At 32.6% G+C, this 23,344-nt stretch overlaps 1 protein-coding gene across 8 annotated transcripts in view; it reads left to right on the forward strand.

The window, feature by feature from the left end:
• LOC100169415 (nuclear factor 1 X-type) overlaps positions 1-23,344 on the forward strand; it is a 155,536-nt gene that overhangs the window by 16,723 nt on the left and 115,469 nt on the right. For all 8 annotated transcript variants that reach the window (XM_008184510.2, XM_016804113.1, XM_008184507.3 and 5 more), the window contains exon 2: positions 20,572-20,727. In XM_008184510.2, the coding sequence (XP_008182732.1) occupies positions 20,572-20,727 (156 nt within the window). The remainder of the gene's footprint in view (positions 1-20,571; positions 20,728-23,344) is intronic.

The following is a 23,344-nucleotide window of genomic DNA, read 5'->3' on the forward strand; positions in this document are numbered from 1 at the left end:
GGACAAAAATATTTTTTTTTATTTTGTTAGAAAATGTTTTATTTTAGAACGTCAAAACCTTGATGAGGGCGTCGTGATTAGGCAATTTAGGTACCCTCGAGCTTCTGTTCGAAAATAGCACCGGCCGCGGCAGCCCGTATATATATGTGCAACATAAATGTGTATAAATAACGTGTAAAATATAGGCCGTTTCAATGTGCGCTCTCGAAACGAAAACAGTATATAGCTCGTGCATGCAGCAGTAGTTGAAAAATCAATAATTGTAATAAATAAAATCGACGTAAGAGCAATAGCATTACATGATATTATAAGAAGACTATGTGATGGAAAATCATTTGTAAAACAATAACAGAGTGCGATATATTCACGACTGTATTAGCACCGCGTGATGTTTGGCACGGTTGAACAACACATACTGGACCTTAAAAGATTCAGCGATTTGAAGGGCGTTTGGATATAATCCAGTTGGACCGACGTTTTATTGTATTTTATTTTCTCACGACCGTTTTGGCCGGTAAGTCAGCTTTTTCTCGTGAATCGCGACCATCACAGGTAAACGTCTGCAGCGAGGCTAGACCACGTGGCTTTATTTTTTTCCGACACTGCAGATCATCGCTCTGTAGTTTATAGTTTTATATATAACAGACATTTTATTCGTATATGATTTTGGCTGATATACATGCAAATTATATTTTTTGTCTAGTTTATTATTATACGCGTTTCAGTGTTATATATATACGTATAACTTAATTATTAACAGATTATAAGGTCAGGATGTATCAGGAAGATATAACGGTTTATACGAATGCAATACATTGGAATTAAATTTGAATAATTGCAGCGTATGTCAGGTTTTCCTGATACACCTTGTATATGACGCAATACTATATTAGTAGATGTTAACCTACGCGTGGTACAATTTGAATTTATTGTGTTTTCTGTGTATATAGTATAAACATATATATTTTTGTGTCCTATAAATAAAAAATAACGATTTTAACTTTTACCTAATAGTACCTGTATGTTGGTATATAATAGGTATAAATACGGTTCTTCACGGCTCAAATGAATTATATCGCTGTATATATATAATATGTGGTTTGAAGGGATATAATATAATATATAGAGGGGTTGATAAGTATCAGAAGTTTTATCTATATTATATATAAACAGGGGCTGTTTCCTAATGGAGTGGACTTCATGAAATTACCTGCAGGAAAGCAGACGTATATAAAGTAAACGTTCTTTAAAAAAGCCCAAGGCAATTTTTTTTTAGTTACACAATACCATTTCAAAGCCCTAGATAGCCACAAAATTGAAAACGACACAAATATGTAATTATAATATATATAATAAGGGAACTTTAAACTGTATACTATCTTTTGCAGTTTGTATTTTTCCTTACATATATTTTTTTTTTTTATTATTATTAAGAAAGACAATTTACAATCTGTACACAATAATGACAATAAGCAAAATAGATAGAAAAAAACAGAATAAAGTAACATGATTATCGTGTTGAGGAAGAAACCCAATGGTAACACCTCTTTTTCTTACATATTAAATAGCAAATGATTTTCTTTAAATTAAACAGAAAGATAATTTTTAAACAAGTGTATTTAATTTAATATTTATTTAAATGGAGTAATAAACTTAATTTTTCATTTTTTTTTGCCTTTCCTACTTCTATACAATTCTTCAAATGCTTTTTTCTCCCTTTGTGATACATTTTAACGTATTTACGAGTATTTACCGTGGTACAAATCAAAAAGAGCTTGTGAAGGCGCGTTGTGGATGATTATAATATATATTAATGTTTCAAATAGTATATACTAGAAAGTATCTATACCTATAATATCATAGCTACGTGTGTGATCGTTGCATCGATAAACTACAGAAACTACGAGGTGGTCCTTGAAAGATAATTTTTGATGTACTAGAATATTTAAAATCCAAACCGTCTACACTTTTCCGAAGACAGTCTATAGTGTGTCTAAATATTTTATGATTTAAAAAAAAAATGATATAGACTATTTCAATTTTCTATTTTTTTTTATTCATGTTTATCAAATTTCTTGGTAAAAAGCTAAAAAATGTAAGGTTCCTCGAAAGTTGTTCTTATAAAACTAACACATACGGTCAAATTACTATGACAGTGTGTATAATAAGAGGGCAGTGTATAAGTGCGATATTAATATATCAGTAAATTGTTACGCCACAATTATTGTGAAATCTCATGTAACCACGAACTGTATAAATAGTATATATAGTTAATATGTATAGCATTATAATGTATAGGTAGGTACCTACTTATACTTATATACTATATTCGTATTCCAGCACTCGACCGTTATTATTATTATTATATAATATTATACCGTTCATTCTGAGTCCTGATCACCCTGCACTACTCCACCGACCACCGCACGACCGCTAGTAGAATCACTGTGGCTTTAAATTGATAAAAAGGATCCTTTACTATATATATGAAACTTGTACACGGGGGCCCAAATGACATTAGCATTCCGGTCGGGCGAGACTTAATCAAAGGAAGATGCCTATATTACGCATATATAGAGTGTATATAATTATTATAGAGAATCAGTTGCTCGTTCCACTGGGACCGTTCAGGTCATGTCTCTCCACGGTTAAATGTTATATACCTTTACGTCGGTTGATAGTCGACGCTCACGCGCATGTATAGTTGGACAAGAACTGATACAATAACAATATATTAATAACGGTCGCGATAACAGAGGAGTAGGAGGTAGGTAGGTTCTCTCGAGAGATCGCGTTTGCAGACAAAATTATTGTAAATTGATATGCGTAACCCATTCGGAGGCCCGAGTATACGGCATCTTGTACACGGCTCTGTATAATTCGATTATTATCGCCGTTATCCGGATTATATTGCTGGGGTCCGCAACGTTTCCAGAGGGCTCTGATATAAGTGATATAACGTGAATTGTACACAAACACATACACAGCATACATGCTACTCGAGGTACTCGTTTTTGAGTATATCGACCAAGACGAGTGCGCAATCAACGATGAATGATGATGAATGTATTCAGTGCACCCCAGATCATATTATTTATTATTGTCACAAAAATTATGCTATTGTGTAATTGAATTACAACCGAACAATTTCATTATATTTGTGGTATAGTATGTTAAGTGTAAATGCATGCTTAAACTTGAATACGTATTGTTGTTTTTGATAATATTATAATACTAATATCGATTATGCGTACTGCGTAGGTTTGTGAATTTTATTGAAATATATTGTATAGTAATACGTAGGTATATTTTTATAGGTATTTGAGCCTTTTCGTACTGTCATTTCTATTTTTCTAGATTATTTATCAGGTATTTAATATTTATTGATTTCAGTGAATGCAGTACCTAGGTATTCTTAAAACGTTAACAGCGTTTTTAATATACAAATTTATTTGGTTCTCTCTAACTCAGATACAATATTATAACTATAGTAACTAATAACTATAAATCAATATACATTTGAAATATTAATTTTAAAAGCATTTCTCATGGTTTTAATACTATAAAATACAAATATATGATAAAATATAAATATACGTAAATATTTCTCGATAAGATGAAATAATTAAAATAAATATAATATATCCTACTTCCGAAACTACAAACACAGCGTAACTATATACATTATAATAATGAGATATAAAATATTATAATATTACGTATATAGTTGTGTGTATATATACGTATATATTATTATACATGTATTAAGAATGTGTTTGTCGGTTGGAGAACTAGAGGCGAGACTCATCTGGTTATTTTTGTATCATAGAAGAAATAATATTTTACCAGTTCATATTTCGTAGAAACCTCTGCTGTGGCTCGGATGTATTGACTTGCCACGTACGCTGCAGATTTATAGGGCTCGTTTTACGCTTAAAATAGACGGACATGCACGGGACACGGCAGTGGCTTATAATAGGCCTTCGGTTCAACAGACGGCATTGTTTTACCGACACTGCTACAAAGCTATAGTATATTATATATTCTAATGATAGCAATAGGTGTTGTAGACACTGTGTTAAAATAGATTCCAATCATGTTACAATAACAAAATGTTCAAAGTTTACACGAAACTTGCCGTTCTATACTGTGATGTAATTAAAATGCCTTATGTGATTTGGTATGAATATTTTATAATCACCGACCAGTGAGAGGTATATTATACATATTTTGTCAACATTTGAAATATAAATACTCATAAAAAAATCGTGCATATGGATCTTTAATATTTTTTAACTGCTGAACTGCTATTATAACTAATGCGAGGGATCTTATTGTATTACATTTTCAAGCATTTTGACCCAACAAAAAAATAATTTATGAACATTTATGAAATTAAAAAATTACATGATAAAATTAACATTTGGTGAATATTCTTCATTAGTCTTAGGTTGGTAAATGATACAAAAAAAATTCGTTATAAATTTACTTTTTTTTATGTGTTTTTTTTTGTATCTATACAACGATGAACTAAAATTAATAATTAAAAAAAAAAAAATGCCATGGAGAGGGATCTATCTCCCATATCTTTCCTCCGTTTACGCCCCTGGTTCTATAGATACCTAATTAAATATTTATAAAATGATAATTTATCACAGGATTTCGAATTAAAATACAACAATGATAAAAAAAAAAATTCCGGTAAAATTGCAACGATAATTTTTTAAATTTATTATTTTACGGATGGGCCGTTTTTTCATATTATTTTTTTTTTCAATAATCCAAGGTTGCAGTCTCTCATATACCTAATACTGCATTATGAATAACTATACTATTTTCAAACACATATGTAGACGTAAACATTGAGTATTACCATGTGTTATCCAAACAATAATTATATACGTTTTATTTATAGTACTAATAATAATACCGTATAATATTATAGTATAATATAGCGTGGCAGACTGGCAAATATAAAATCGAATGCACGTGTATGGTGTATTATTGTTCAATATTACATTGTATTACTAGCTGTACATTTTGCCTATTCCTATAGAATATACATAGAATAGGGTGAAAACGATACCATCCTATTTGGTGTAATATTATTATGATCTTTGCACGAGATTATACTTAAAAAACGAAAACAGTTATAATAATTTGATGTATCCCACGAATTAATAATTTATGTGTATATGATAATAATATTCTAAATATTACATAAAACTATAGATGTATTGATTTCTTGCGGACATCCGTTATTGAATTGTATCTAAATTGAAGCATATGACTATAGTTATAATATATGCTATAAATTATATGTAATGATGCATGTTTTGTTATGCGCCACTGTGATCAACAGATTTTCGTGTTAGAAAAATGTGTTTCATTCGTATTGTGCTGTAGAACTGCAGCGGCAGCAGCAGTAGTATAGCTGCTATCCGATCGATTTGTCTCGATAATATCATCGCAAAAATAAGTCGGTCGGAGGGTTAACAAGCGAGGGGGGAGGCGAAAAAAAGGGCAATTAATCTAAGGGGATGTCTGGTTTTTGTATGTGTACGATTGCAAAGGATTTAAGCGTAAGTCTCCGCAGGATTTAAAAGAACCGGCATGACGGACTCATTAATTCTGGTTGTCAGCGACGCGCTGAAGAAACACTATACCGCAGTCGTTGTAGAATAGTTACAAATCTACTAGTAAATGGCGGATAAATGACTGGCGATTTTTCGAATAAAACTCATATGTATATGCACACGCACGAGACCGTTAATATCACAGAAGAATCTGTGCATCATAGTATTGTAGTATAATATATATTTGCAAATATGTATAAATTGTGTATATGTGTAAGCCGATGGCAGACATCGATTTTCCAGACTATTTTTTGAAAACCACTGCAGTAAGTGCAGTATCAGCAGCGCATCGGTCGCGTTCGACTGCATCTTTACGAGCCCTAGTTCTCTCTAGGGTCATATATAATAAATATATATATATATATATATATTATACTCCATCCATGAATGTATTTTGCATATTAACAATAAAATTGTTCGCTTGAATTTTTTTATGTAAAATAATTTCACTCGCTGCTGCAGACGATGTCACTGCAGAATATAAATATTAAATGAACACTATATTTATATATTATTATATATATAGTATGTGTCTGTATGACTACAGTATGCTATTAAACGATGCATACATATTTAACATTTATATATTATATTGTATTTAATGGCGGAAGCATTAAAAATGACTTTATCTGGCATCTGCAGATTCAATAAATAATATAGATACCTGTACAGTTTTAAAATATTTTCGATTTGATTCTTAGGCAAGTCGTTGTTGTCAATCGTATTTTTTTCATATAAGTACACAATACATGACTCATTTATTAAATCAAAAAGAAAACGTTTGTTACATAATAATTGTGTAAGTACATAAAAATTACTAAATATATTATAATATACTGTATATAGACGTATAGTGTGAATTCTTACCTATAATCATTTAGTATTAGTGCATGAAGTGTAAGCTCTGAATCACTCCACTGCGTTTTTTTTTTTTTTAATAACGATGTTAATCACTTTTAATATTTAAGTATAATTCTAATGTTTATTGTCATCCACTAAATTCTAATTGTTTTCTCGTTCATGCAGTATATAAGGGCTGTTGCAGCTGTAATTCGTATGCTCGTTTTCGCGTCAGTACGTTCGGTTGCTATTAAGACCCATAACAACGGTATTACGTTGAACACGATTTGCCCATATAATGTGTACCATTTATAGGATCGAAGGGACCACTGGGGCGCAAGAGGATGTGCGGGTAGAAAAGTGAAAAGTGAGTCGGCGGACGTGGGAGCAGGAAATCAGTGCGATGGCTGGGGGTGAAAGCATGGGTGGCGAAATAAAACCGCTGCGTTGACCAAAATTTATTGCTGCGTTTTTCAAACCAAAGTTTAGGCACTTAAAAAATATTGAAAAAAAATATAAAACATCCGACCTAAATACAATAAATTAAATAAATTTAAAAAAAAAACACTACAGAGGGAAACGCCACGGTGGTTCTCGCGGCATAAGTTTACGCAACCAATAAATTAAAAAAATTAAAATTAATTCCAGGAGGAGAAAAAACAAAAAGAAAAAAAAACAATGAGCCATTATTGTGAAACGTCGAAACCGTTTTGTCTGTCGCCACCGCTGCCGCCGTTGCTGCAGGCTTTTTGGACGGTTTGGCGGTCGTGTTCGGGCGACCGGGCCGAACAAGAACGATGCGAATTGGCGAAAATATATATATATTTATAATATAAAAGGGGTCAACAAACATGAACGGGGACGGTAGTGATGGTGTTTAACGTGTTCGGGCATCGGTTAGTACAACTTTCCGACCCACGTCTGCGGCGTATATACAGGGCTATATTATATATATATTATAATATTATTATGTATATTATGGTCTTTGGGTCCTTCCATTGTGCTTTCGGACGTTTCGCCGAGAATAATTCACACGGTCTCTGCTGCTACTGCTCCTACCGCTCCTATACATGTCATTTACAGTTTTATAAAACAACAAACCGAGGGGTGCAGAGTGAAATTTCATCTAAAGGACGCGGCGATTGAATTACCGCGATTGCGCTTCTATAATAATAATAATGGTATATTTACTATATTATGTACATCGTTTTCTTATTATAATTATTGATATTGGGGGTATACCCAAAATGCGACTTCCACCATAATATAACTACACTATTAAGACACGTATTTTGAGCTGTACAATTCGAATTAATATTGTTTATTTAATTGCATAATAATTATTGCATTACAACTTATTATTCTTTTAAAATGCTAATCTTAACATGATTTACGCATAGGGTATACTGTATACTTCTTAATTGTGTTAGAGTTTTAACGAGTTATGATGAACTTAGTAAAATATTAAAATATAGATATTAGATACTTTTCTATATTAACTATTTATAGCTATAGCGTGTTTTGATTTTTTCCGCATTGTCAAAAATAATAATAATTATATAAGTAAATAAATATACATCCATTAGGAGAACATAATTACATAATGGACTAACTGTTAAATTTCAATACAATTAAAATGTATTACTCAATTATTTCGTGTATAGATGATTTGTTCCTATATGTATAAATAAAATAATCATATCATTTGGACTAATAAATTCCTTACGAGTTTAAATAAATAATAATTAATAATTGTTGATGTTTTGTTGGGCCTGTATTATATATAGGTATTGTGTGGAAGTTTTAGGGGAATACATAAAGGTATAGTTGCTGAAGTCGAAGAATTAATATGTAGCCATAATTGTTTATATAGTACCTAATTAAGTTATTACCTATTAAATTGAATAGTTAATCTTTATAAATTAAAAATATTATATATTGGCAAAATGTTAAATAATTGGGGTAGGTATATACTATCTAGTAAGATTATATTGGCACATGGCATATATACCGTCGTTTTTTCTATGTAGAAAACGATATTTTGCTTTTATAATAATCTGATAAAAACACATATTTCATCGAATGTCACATAACGTAAATTGTAATATTTTATAGATAAAATATTACTTTTTAGAAGGCTATAATATTGATTACTGAAATATAGAAAAAATACAAAATTATATTTCTTCTATATATCTATACTTGCATATTAGCAAAATTAAATTACAGGACAATTTGTTAAATTACATTTTTCTGATTCGATATATTGTATTCTATGTGGCAAGCATTATAAAACCTTAAATCATAACGTAAATAGAAGTGCCTATATCTGAAAATAAACTGAAAATTGTATTGAAAAAAAAAAAAAACAGTAAACACCAGGTTTAATTTTTATAATAAGACGTACTTATATGAGAAAAAGTTATGTATATCTACTTCTCGTATACCTATTATAATTTTACAGATTATGGTTAAGCTCGAAGAAAACGGTTTTCCTCTTTTATATCCAATTTCGAAAAATCACTGATGTGTGTACCTATTTGTATACATATATGTGTACAAATCCACACACTCGATATTATGCTTTTTGCACGCTAAGAGACCTATTGCATCATACATTACATATCCAATATACATAGTATAATATGTGGGTGCGATTTCTTTTTCCGTATAATAATAAAAATAAAAATACTCAAAAAGGGGAAAAAACTTATGTTTATCGTGTACGACGTACGGTCGTAGCGCGCGGGGCCCTTGTCCACGCATTATTTACATGCCGGATTGCTGGTGTTTCGGGTGGGGGGAAGTGTTTCAGGAAATTCGTGAATAAAACCTCATGGCTTAAATCGTCGTTATAAGCGGCCGTGTTTGAAGAGGGCAAGGAAATTTACACACACACACGCATAATATAATATATATATATATATACAAGGAAAATATACGGTGCCCTCGTGCACAGATATACGATTTATGCGCAATCGACGGTCGTCCGCGTTGTACGTTATATATACACACATGCGAGCACCTCCTACGCGATGTCCAAAAGTCTGCGGTACGCGCTCGGACACTCCTTTGCAAACGTCCCTTTGCGTGTAACCCGCGGGGACTCAACTCCTGCCGCCGTCGTTGCTGTGGCCCGTGCCGTTTAATTAATAGGATCGTTTATTACAAGTATGTATATATACGCCATAGAGTGAGTGAGATAGAGAGCGTGAAGGAGAGAAAGGGAGAGAAATTTTACAGAGGGTGAGAGAGATATAGAAATAGATAGATATCGATCGACGACCACTGTCCCCTCTCTTCCGATACCGTAATATGATAGGCGTTTCCGATGTTAACATACTGCAACGGTTTGTGTATATACAACTCATGTGACTACGGTACATCGTATATCATATAGTTATTAGTTATTGTACAATAATTAAACGCACTTATTTACAGAAGTAGAGAGACGCGTAATTAATAAACGTCGGTCAATCCGATCACAATATTCTATCAATTATTTTGGACAATTGGGCGATTTTCTCTCGAAACCATCCAATAGTGTCTGGAGGACAGTGTACGGTGTACAACTTACAAGTAATATTATATTACTATTTAAACGGGTTTCTAACAAACATGGCAAAGTGAGAAATAAAACCTGTAGAAAAGTGATAATTTGAAAAGTTTCTCTATATATGTACATATTTACATAATAATAAATTATTATATGTTATCCTATAACAAGTAACAACAGTTGTATCTATATAGTTACTATGTAGTCTATATATTATTATCGCTCGGCCAGAAATCGTCTATTTATTTCGAATGTTATATAGGTAGTGAAATTTAAATTAACATTACGCGTTAGCTGTAACAGCTCGTGCCGTTTATCTTGTTTTCATTTACCGTCTTTCAGTTTTCAGAACGGTTTATTAGATTTACCTATCAAGAGACACTTGTCACTTCTTATCTAGTTGTTCACATCTCCCGTATTGTGTACGGTTAAACGAAACCGAATTCAATTTAAATTTTAAACCGAAAGTATTGGTGTTAACAATAACGGGCAAATTGTATTACTTTCATGTGTTTACTGTACGATAGTAAAAGTATATTTATACGGTTATATTATATGCATTATAATTTAAGCACTTTATATTGTTCGTGATTATAATATTATTACGTGATATTTACACGTTTGCGCAATAATGCGTGTATAATATGTAGATATATCATAATAATATTACGCACTATGGAATTGCGATTGTGATCAATATAAAAATAAGAAAAATATTATCCTCCGTATACAATAATAGATTTTATAAGATCAATGGTCTCCATATAAAATGTGATGCAAAAAAATCGTGACGTATAATATTATACCCATATAACTGTCGTTTGTACCTACCTACATTTGTTCGATGGAAAACGAATGCTAGCGCTCAATAAATATATTGAAGTTATAGAATTGTTTAATCAAAGGGTGCACGCCAAGTCAGTTTTCGTAGGCGCATCGGAAAATAATCTATTAAAAACTCCATTCATAAATAAATATATACATATGTTTTTCAATACATAAACATTGCAGGCTTCAGCGGTAATCATGCCACGAAGACTTTATAACCGAGCGGCATTGGCGGTTAAAAATCCCTATGTAAACGTGGCACGGAAATCCTCATCGAAAATCCGAGAAAAAAAAAAATACCGGAAAAAAAGATTACGCCGTTTTATCCCTTAATTCGCGTTAGCAAACACGCAGAGTACGGCGGCGGCACCCTTCCTCGCGCGTTCTCCGTCGAGAGTTATACGCGTGACGACGACGCGTATACGTTCCTCTCGATCTTATCTGCTCGGTTCGGAGAAAATGTGCATCGGCGGTGGGAACGAAGAACATAAGATGAAAAAAAAAAATACGAAAAGGCAATCGCATTAATACGCCAAGTACAAACTACTATTTATTACTATTCGGGCGGGCGAGACGCGACCGAGAATGAGACTGCACGTTATATATAAAAATCGTCTGCGCGCACCCACCCCGGGGGCAGTTGTTTATTGCTCTCCGATATAATAATATGTATGTACACTAAAACACGTATGCGTGTGTATGTACGCGAGCGCGTGTGTATACGTGCCAACCACGCGGGTCGTTCTCTAGCGAAAATCATATGCAAATGGAATATACGCATCCACTTTTAAATCGGGCCGTGGTGGCGGTGGTCGGAAAGAATATAGATGATACGCTCGCGCACGCCGGCCTCGCGTCTGCACGATAATAATATACGCGTGCGGTTATGATACCCTTTATCTATACATACACGCTATATATAATAAATATAACACTACCCTCTGTAACTGTTACGCACTCGTCGCCGTCCTCCTGCAGACACCACCCTCCCCCTGCTCTATGAGTGTTGTCGACCCGCTTCAACCGACAGTCACATCATCGCCGCCTCCCCCCCGCCCCAGCACACAGTCAGTTTCGGACGACATTATTTCATAATAAGTTATAATATTTTATTTATAGTATCGTATATAGTTAGAGAGAATATAGTATATTTCGAGAGAAAATATGCAAGAAATTATCCACATATTCGAAAAAATGAATGTTTCAAAGTGACTGTAGGGATTTTTTAGACACATTTCCATACTAATTTATCATTCCCGTGCTTGGTGTTCCTCGCTCAAGGACACTCAATTTGAAAATTCACATAATTAAATTGTAAAATTATACATATAATTATTATAAATGAACAAAAATAAAAATATACCACAGAGTTTAAGATCTTTATGTAGACTATAGTATAATATAATTTAATTTAATTTATCCGATTTGTATACACCTCCGCATTACTATGTCACTAAATAATTTTATAAATGAAAAAAGGTAATTTGGGATCAATACCTCGAAGTATAATGTTAGGGATTGGTCATCAAAGACTGAACAGAGTTCCAATACAATTTTTTAGTTTTTTAGATAAAATCTGCTCATTGTATAACTGATTTTTAGTTTATATGATATAACCAGCATTCAGCTATTTGAATGTCACGTCGTAGTTGTTTGACGCAAGTGTAAAAACATAAATGCATGATTATTTTTTATAAATATTATATTTTTTATTCTGTGTATTTTTAATAAGATTCGAAAAATGGACACATACCGGTAGAGCATTTGGATTTAAAAGACGTGTGTTTCATTAATCATCTGTGTCGACGATTTAAATTAAACACAACATAATATTATATACACGCAAAACCCACGCATAAACGACCTGTCGCGTGTCTAGTTTGTCTGTGTGCGCGTGCGTGTTATTGGATACAAATTTTCAACGTCGAGTGAGATGGACGCTCTCATAATATTATTTATAAATTATATTATATATAGTAGGTATTATTTTAATGATCTCTTTGCAGCGATAATCGACGCCGCCGACAAATTTATTTTTTTATCAAACGGTTCGCAGTATTTTAGACTTGCTATTTAAAAAAAAAAATAATAATAATATTTACGTTATTCATAGAAGTTTACATAATATTCTATAGTATTTGAAAATGTGAACATCCAAAAAGAAATTTTATTTTTAACCAGTTGTATAATAAGAAAAATGTGGGCCAGATGCGAAATACCAAAGACTATGAAAAAAATATTCTGGTAATGCCCTTTTTTGCTGTCTATGGACATTAGGGCCCCAAGCAGCCGCATTACCTTACTTAACCTAACGTATCATAGTATATATTTAACGTATCATTTAAAATAAAATATTAATACAATTTCTGAACGCTTATCTAAACGTGTACAACTAATTACACAAAATAAACGTATATTTATTGAGCATAGATATAATATAATCTTTAATCAATGGTATAATATTTCGATAAAACTACAATATAATGTTATGTTGAATATATCGAAATGATATCCCATTTGCGCAGTAATACTTTTATAGGACTATTATTGTTGAATAATCGCATTGAAGATTACCCATATATATCTTTCAAGGAATAAATAAAAGTTATCATGAAAAAATATCATATGTATTATAATAAAATTATATTCTCGCACATGTAAATACATGCTTATCAATTTTACGATTTAGGAGCGATGTTACATTTTCGTTGTTACAATGTCGAATTTCAATGTTGTATTGTGAATTTATCATTGCTACAACACAGCATGACACTGCAAACTTAAAAATTGAAATTTAATGGACAATACGAAAAAATATAAATATTATAAAGTCCAATTAAAATTAATCCCTATTTTAATAAAAAAAAGTTCAAATATCAAAATATTAGAAAATAAATATTTTTATAATTTATACACATAACAATTAATGTTTCATAAATTAAATAAAAAAAATAATTTTAAAAGATAAATTTATATTGATTAATTAGTCAAATCTTCTTCCCGACATAAGTATTTCGAATTTGGGGAAGAGTGAAAGTCAGCATGAAAGGTTTTTTTTAAAACATCTTGAAGTGCAGAACATTTTACAGATCCTAACAATAATTTTTAAATACGAAACTAGTATTTTCATTCATTATTATAATTAAATACTGCGAAACTGTAAAATATCAATGTTTTTAGGTAATAAATATTGTGATTGTATCGGAATATCAGATTATATATCACACCATTGCTGTTGACGGTCCACCACTGTTCATCGTCAATCGGAGGAGCCGGTGCATTGTATGGTCATCGGTGACATGCGCGAGTTTTATTTTTGTGTGTTTGAGTATTGTGTTTGTATGAGTTTGTGTGGGTTCATTCGGCGGTCCAAACTAGTCGCCAGGCGCGGACGTTCCTTGACATTTATCGACGATACGCATTTCATTTTTTTCCTAGTTTTTTTTCTTAACTCAAAGTATTATAATATATACCTATAATACAATTTACTCCAAAGCTAGTAGTTTCACGACGACCAAATAAAAAAAATCTTATTGGTGCACACACACACATACACCACTACAACTTGACAACCACGCGACCGTCGTATTATATATTATATTAGAGGTATAATATGTTAAACGTTTGCGGGCGCACGGGCATCTTAATTCCTCGGAATAATCATAAAAATAATAATAACACTATATCAGATTATAATATATTCCGGTATATACCATCGTCGCCGCCACCGCCGAAGGTCGAGTAAAATGTTTTTTTTTTTCGTTTCATTTTTTCTTTTCGCTTTGCACTTTGGAAGTTTGCGCGCGTGTTTGAAAGGAGATCGCATACGCGTGCGTAGATTGTAGGTGTACCTATATATAATACGCAAGATATTATAGTATGGTCGCCGGACATTCTTCGGACGATCGACCGCGGTATCATGTTACCCGGTCGTCGCACAGTGATCACCGCGGGGGAATGTGGGTGTCCCGTGTAAAACGCGCATAATATAATATCTCGCGATGCCTATGTGTGTGTTTTTTTATTATTATTATTTTTCTCCTTTTTTTTTTTACTTTACGAGAGGAGAAAACAAGGTCGACGACCTTATCCCATGTGGCGGTGGTTATGCAATATAGTTCTGATGGATAAGCCTTATTGTATACCACTGCTGCCGCCGCCACCGATGCTGCTGCTGTAGTCTTACAGCCGTCGTCGTTTTATAAATAGCGCGCGAGAGCGCTCGCGCGACATCCTGCGGATCGCGGCGCGCGCTTCGCGTGCAGTGCGCACTCGTTTAATAGTTCGAAAATACCCGACTCCGGTGTCATACGTACACAAGTGTAGATTATTAGCTGGTACTATATTTGCACTACCTGCGGCCTTAATTGTATTTTGTAAATAACTTTAACGGTCGAATCACATATTATACAATGATTGCCCTAGACCAAAACCCCCTTAAAATGTATTATGATTTATGAAAATAATTTTTTTTTTAATATATTTTGAAAGAACAAAATACAATATCATCTTGTGTCAAAACTAATAAAAAAGAACATTTGTTAGTTATACATTGCTATTTGTATGATCGTCGATGCAGTATGCGATAACTACAGCGGAAAAAACTATTATCTAGATTCTATGTACCTATATGGCATTTTTTATATTTTTTAGTATCACCACAGGACACTTCTTAAATATTATAAAAATTAAATTATAATTAAACATTTAAATTTGCATGAATTTATTATTACCGAAACAATGGGGTTGAGCATGCTTGGGGTGAATCACACAAAAATATAAGTACTTAGTACTTATACATTATACAGTACATTATACGCTACACAGTGATAGAAAAGATATATTTTTTTGTCCAGGGAAAATTCTGTAAATCGTGTCTACTGTAGAATTGTATGTTCGTATTTTTACTTTCGTTCTCATTTCCATGGCTATTTTTCCCAAATTGTACTTATTAATTTTAATTTTTATGAATAGGAATATACTGTAGATTTTACTGCAGCCTTGTGTGATGTATCGTCTTGAGGATACATCGAGAAATTACTACTTCTCCCCATTCCCCCTTTTATGTGTGAACAAACATTATTATTATTATAAAATAATATTATAACATTATTGTCATTTGATGAAAAAAACGCCGTCTATGGGGCGGCGCAGAGAAATTCCGCAGAATCGGTTTACTGGTTGTCGTCTTCAAACTGGTTCGGTCAGATCTCATACAGATTGGAAAATTAGTATTTCGTCGTTGATATTCAAGAATTCGCGCTAGCGAATGCATATACATATACGCGAAAACAGTACGTACAGGTTCCGGATGGATGAAAAATATTATAAAAATAATATATTGTCATGTTTTGTTTTGTGTGGCCGTGTAGGTTTACAATATAACGTTTACCTATAAAATGTAATATTATTTCAGTACACACTATACTTATCATTCGATGTGAGTTATACATGTATTACCTATATACATATAAATAAGGAAGGCGGGTTATGTCGCATCGTATGAAACTTTTGTACTTCTATTATCTAAATAATATTTTACAAGACAAATTTTACAAAATATAGAATTTTGATTAGTTATAGTAATTACTTCAATTTTGAAATCGTTATAGTCATCATATTATTTTCCAAACCTATTATCAATCATTATGGATCTAATATCCTATTGGCTATACATACTTAAAAAAAATTCAAAAATTACTCTTTTGAATTTCGATTTGGATATATCGAAATTTTCAAAATATTTATTTGCTTAACAATTTAGGCAAAAATAGTGATTCTAATTTGAAAAAAAATGTTGGGATTTATTATAACAGTCTATAAGACATAGTTTAAGTGGTGTAAACAAATTGTTTGAATATGATTAACATAAAGTATTATACTAAAAAATTCCAAAATCCGAATTTGAATACATTTCTTAATAAAGGAAAAAATGGGGGTGAGCATGTTTGGGGTATTCACCCTGTATATTTTGATGTGAGTCGATAAAACAATAATGATTATAATAGAATAGTATATAAAAATACTTTTTACACGCACACAATGACGATTTGATGTCTGCGCGCCGAGGCGTTCGACTCTTTATTATATAATGTTTACCACGCTCGCAACACATGTGTGGGATAATATACCGATACACACACACACACACACACACACACACACAATATATTATGTATACATAGGTGTACGTAATATTATTTTCATACGCATCGCACATGGTTAAAGTCGTTGCGATCTGCGCGTGTGTGCGTGTTTGTGTTTGTTTTTTTTTTTGATTTTCGACGAGCATATGCGTTTTGTTCGGAAACCGAGTCGAAATAATAACCACCACTACCTCCACCACCACCGGGACGACGGACCAACAGGACGATGCGCGTTGTCGTCGCCGTGATGACAAACCGTCCGCGAACGCTTCCTCTAGTTCGCCCGACTTATTATCGATGTCCTTGTCTACATACAATTATTGATGCGTATTATATTGTATTGTATTTATATTATTGCTGAACCACTAGATCTCAGTTTCTAAAAAATATGTAATAATTCGGATATTATCGTCAATGACTTCAAACGTCATCCACGTATGGGCATTATTATCGCTTTGTGCAGTCTGTTCTAGAAGTTAATTTTTAATCAAGATTTTTTTGTAAAATTATTATTTTATTAATGATTTACATAATAATGTGTAATAACTAGTTATAACTTATTACCATATTGATTTTATTATATACTTATTCTCTGTTTCCCCTGTATATAATCGCTTTTCATCGACGTTTCGTTTATAATTTAATTAATAATTAAATACATATATTTTGGTAAAAATTTAGTCTAATTAAGGGGATTGGAACTTAGAAGTGGTGATTTTCTGTCTTTGTCCAACACATCATGTTGAACCTAGGAATTTAGACGTGTTTTCATTTCAACATACCGATTGATCTAGTGAAGCGATAATAATTCTTAAAAACAGATTTTTATTTCTCGTAAAGTCTACTTAAGATCAATTTCGTCACATTTTTGATTTTTTGATTTTAACTCTCCAAAAATTTAAATATTTAATTTCCTTTTGTAGTATGATTTTTTTATAGCTAACTAGGGGGATAAAATCACAAATTGTGGGAAAGTCGATTTCAAATAGACATGACGAAAAATTCAAATCTGTTGTGAAAATTCTTATCGCTTCTTTAGATATTTGGAATGAAAACACGTCTAAATTCCTATGTTCCAAGTGTGTTAGACAAAGATAGAATATCATCGCTTCCAATTCCCTTAAAACAAGATTTTTAGTTAATTAAATATTAGATGATGAAGTTTAATTTGTTCGCATTCATTTGTTGACAACGATTTAGATGGAACGGATATTATTTTAATACAACAATGTGCAAACAATACAATAATATTAAATATTATATTAATACGTGATGTATATTTTATACTGTCATGTGCCCATGTGGCATGTAGAAAATGTTACTAAACTAATTACGATTTGCTCGTAATAGTATTAGAGAATATAAATTCAAAATATGTCGTTGACACGATTGCAAAATGATGTATAAGGTACGTGTTTTTGTCTAACGACATTGTTTTGCCAATAGCACAATGTGCGTTGTTTTCTGGTTGACCCATTATGCGATTTATTTCTCACGGAACTGAAAAGTTATTAATAGCACAGTCAATAATCGGACTACCAATACACGGTTAAATGATAGTAGGCCCATATAAAAAAAAAAAAAAACTGGATACAATTAATATACTGCGGCAGCACATGCCTGGTATATTAAAATTTGACTAATTATTTAAGATTTAAAACCGAAACTAACACTGTGTGAAGTCAATTTTTTTTTTAGTTCATGTACAATATTGTATTATTAGATTTAAATAATAGACTGTTTTGATGAAAACAGGACTATAAACCTATATTATCTATATTTATTTTGTAGAACCATGCGTAAATTGTAAATCATAATATTAGCTAGGTAATCTACTGATTTGAATTTTTTCAATTGTTATTCATTATATTTAATTTATTTAAATTGTAATTGTAATAGTAAATTACTAATTTTATACCAGGCTGCATGAAAAATGTATTGATTTAATAGTTCAATAAAATTTAATGCAACAATCATGGGCCACTATAAATCATGTTTGATGGATTCTATTTATTCGTTAAATATTTAGTGATTGTTCAAGCAACTCGGCATTAGTCTACATAATATATTAAATTCGTTTGCATTTTTGTATCTTTTTATCCTGAATAGTAGGTATTAAAATCGAAATAATTGCATTCTATTTCCTTATTAATAATATTATAATATTATAATATTACATGTCAAGAATGTAAATTAAATATCTATACGCTAGTCTCTGCATATACTTCTGATAAGGCATAGTTAAGGTTTAGTATACCATCACCAACTATATGTAGCCATGTGGGTAATGGCTTAAAGCCGACGCTTGACACCTCGTTAAAATGTATAAGCTTTTGTAGAAAATATATTTTTTTTAAATAAGATTACGTCTAGACTGGATATCCCTTGCCTGAATAACCTAATCTCATAATATATAACCTTATCTGGTTTTGCTGACCAGAGATATGTAACAAATTTTGAATTTCTACCCAACCTCTTGCCTGGTAAAATCGACTCATCAACATTTTTAGCACAAATAACTTCTCGCTTTACCCACTGGCACGCGCCCCGTTCCATTCCCAATTTCTTCGGTAAACTATTTCGATAGCTCACCACCATCCGGCTTACACGCAAAACAAACCAAGTACCCCATTTTTTCACTTCTTTTTCACACATATCCGTACATTTGTGTATTCAATTGCATCAATCAATCTGTTATCATTACATATTTTCAACCCCGTTGTTTTTTTGGGTCTATCCCGCATTTACCAATAAAATGCACACAATTTTACGTTTTGCGTGACGTCCATTATTCTTGTGTCATGTATAATATATAGGTAATATATAATATTCCTAGTATTAAATAATATATACAATGATTATTTTGAATAAACGTAAGAATTCTGAATTTCATTAACGGAAGAACTTCTACAGCAGACGAATCACTGCAGTAAACAACAGTCTTGTTTGTTTACTGTTGTAGTTGGCCGAAACCCGTTTGAAAATCAAAAAAAAAAATTTGGCAGTTTCCGATTTTAGTGTTTGTGTGCGTACGCATGACGTGCGTATTCTCCAGCACACATACACATCGATATACCATGCCAATTGCATAAGAAGTCTCGGCCAACGGGGTCACGGCGACGACACGACCACGACCACGGTAGTGTGCGCGTTTGGCAGGCTGTAACGGTCTGGTTGGCACCGGGTTCCGGAGGATCACGGCGTGCGCGATTCCCACTAACCCAGTGCGGTGCGGTGCGAATTGGCAGCACCTCCTGCTGCAACCACGTGATTGCAAGACTGTTGCTCCGTGATAACCGGGGTCCGATTGTACATGTTCACCACACACACTTGTATATTTATAATACCTAGCCTAGGTTTAGGGAGGGATTTCGAGTACCTATATAATATAATATGTACTATTATAGAAATGAAGTAGCATCATGTAGTACCAAGTAGCACGGCTATACATGTGAATTGTAACAATAATAATAATAATAATAATAATAATAATAATAATATTATAATAAAGTAACAGTAACAATGTTGTCACATCGACTTAACTATTTTTTTCTCTTATCCGCAGGATGAATTCCATCCGTTCATAGAGGCGTTGCTGCCTAATGTCAAAGCGTTCTCGTACACATGGTTCAACCTGCAGGCCGCTAAACGCAAGTATTTCAAAAAACACGAGAAACGGATGTCGCTCGAAGAGGAGAGACGATGCAAGGAAGAGCTGATGGTGAGTTCATCAACTATATTATAATATTATTATATTATACTCGTATGTTACATAGTTTACAAATACACACACACACACATACCACACCTGGAACTTATATTACACATATATTTAAGTATACTATATACATATTGAACGTGGTGCCACCACTACAACAGTCAAACTGCAGGTGGTGGCGGAGGCGTACGCGCAAAAAATAAAAAATTAAATACGATTCGAATCACCCGTGTATAAAAAAAAAGCTATAATAATAATAATAATAATAAAAAGTAAAAATAAAACATTAATATAAACGACGACTCACGTGATGTACGTTTTATCTTTATATTATGCATAATACACACACACGCGGCGATTTCGAATGTCCCGCGATGTTGACCTGTTCGATTGCCGAGCGGCGGTGGCATTCAGTTCAAGGTCATATATTATTCTCCCGGCCGCCGAGGAGTGGTCGTTGTCGTGTTGACGGTGCACACATACATACACAAAAAAATTTAATATATACATATATATATAATATATATAGCACCCATCTTATTATTCCAGACGAAGTTTCGTCTTTCAGATACTTGTCTCGGTCGCGCATGTGACCATCCCCTCACTACCACCCCTTCTATGTATCATATCGCCCCTAAAATACCTGCGAATCTGCAGTAGCTGATATAACGATAAAAACATAATATATTATTATTACGTAAAGCTATTAAAGGGGTTTTATTGTTAACGTAGAATAGCGTGTATGGATGGGTGAAAAAACATCTTATATAGGTAAGACATCGTATTAGACATCGAGATAGCTGCGTAGACTGTGCAGGGTTTGACGTTTTCTCCTTTATAATATACCTTGTATGATTCATAAATAATTTAATAAAAAAACCCGAAGAAAAATACCCCAACAAATACGTATGTTATACACATAATATATATACATGTACGCATACATCATCTGCTTTTCGATTATGAGTTATAGTCATGATGGTTGTACAGATCATTCTGAGATATTGAATCTATGATAGTCATTTTACTACGTCAAAAATCCTTCCTCCGACAATATAAATCTTTGGACTGGTTTGAAGGATGTCCAGTGGCGTCCGGAGAGCAGTAATAATATTATTGTCATGTGATTAATCGGTACCCCGTCGTCGTAACTATATACATTTATATCCTCGCATTATGAACCATGTTTATACTTATGTACGATAACAATCTAAAACAAAACTCGTCGTCGTGTTTCGATCAAAGTCAAAAAATCACGGTATTTCGCATTTGCTGGTCGGATGTTTTTATATATTATACATACGAGAAACTTTAATGAGAACCACTGGTGACTTAAAAGCTGTGAGTGAAATGCACTTCGGTATTATAAATAAAGTTTGGCGGAAATCTACGTTTTCCTTTTATTATGTAGTGAGAAATTATTCAATTTTCATCACGTGGACATCCAAAACACAAAAATGTTCATAATATACCAAATAAAAATTTCCTGCGAAATGTCCAATTTTCGAGATCAAAATCACGTCTCTTGTGTATGCGTACATGTACTCATCGCGCGTATGCATACTTATTACTTACATTGTATCCCGTAAAACACCTATCGCTAAGTGTAGCGTGCAGGCACAATTTTTTATGTTTTTCGCGCGAGACGAGCTCTCGCATCCATTGCAAAAACAATAATAATAGTAATAACAACAACAATATTATCTCGTTTTTATTGGACAGGGAGAAAAAAAACAAAAAAACATCTTCATAAATTAGAACCCACTGACGGTCGTTCGCGTGTGTGCTTCTCGGCGCGCACCGATCTTTTTTCGTATAATACACACGACACGCGTATTATATTATTATTATGTATATAATATAGCATTGAAACGACGCGACGGCGGCCAACTTGTTCACCTCCACTGGAGTGCATAATATACCTTCGCTTAGTGTCAACCGGATAACGAATGAGTCGTATGAATAAAATACGAATAAAATAGTGTAATAATAATAATAATAATAATAACGATAATGATAATAATAATAAAAATAAACGACCGAGGTGCGTATAAGAGTACTTGCAATCGTGTGCATACTATATTATTATCATCATAATATATGTGTCGCCTATCGCGATTTCCCGTTTCCCTGTGTAAGTATTACCTGCATAGCATGACCACCGAGTATGAATTCTTTATCCTAATCCTATAGGCCATAATGTACCTAGGTACTACTGCAGAGGACACGATTTCAGCAAAAACCGTCTAGCAGACGAATACAGTATCTTATTCCATGTAACATATGTCCATAGTGCCATCCGATATTATAATACAAGACGTGTAATATAGATTTAACATTAGATACAACTATACAAGTGCGTCAAAGCATTGTCAAAGCAATCGAAAACATTATATTATATTGCTATATTATCAGGAACATCATTTGCGGGATACAAGGGTGTGCATTTTAATTTTATCTTTTTAATCTTAATATTTCACACATTTTTTATTGAATTGGTACTATTTGGTAGGTAGATACTACATGTTTTTCTAACAGAAATAATAATATTTTTAGTTTCTAGACTTTTGTATTGATACAATTAATAATTTTTTGAATTATAACCTTCCTCACTATAGAT

Source organism: Acyrthosiphon pisum, chromosome X (assembly GCF_005508785.2).
Source record: "Acyrthosiphon pisum isolate AL4f chromosome X, pea_aphid_22Mar2018_4r6ur, whole genome shotgun sequence".
Lineage (NCBI taxonomy): Eukaryota > Metazoa > Arthropoda > Insecta > Hemiptera > Aphididae > Acyrthosiphon > Acyrthosiphon pisum.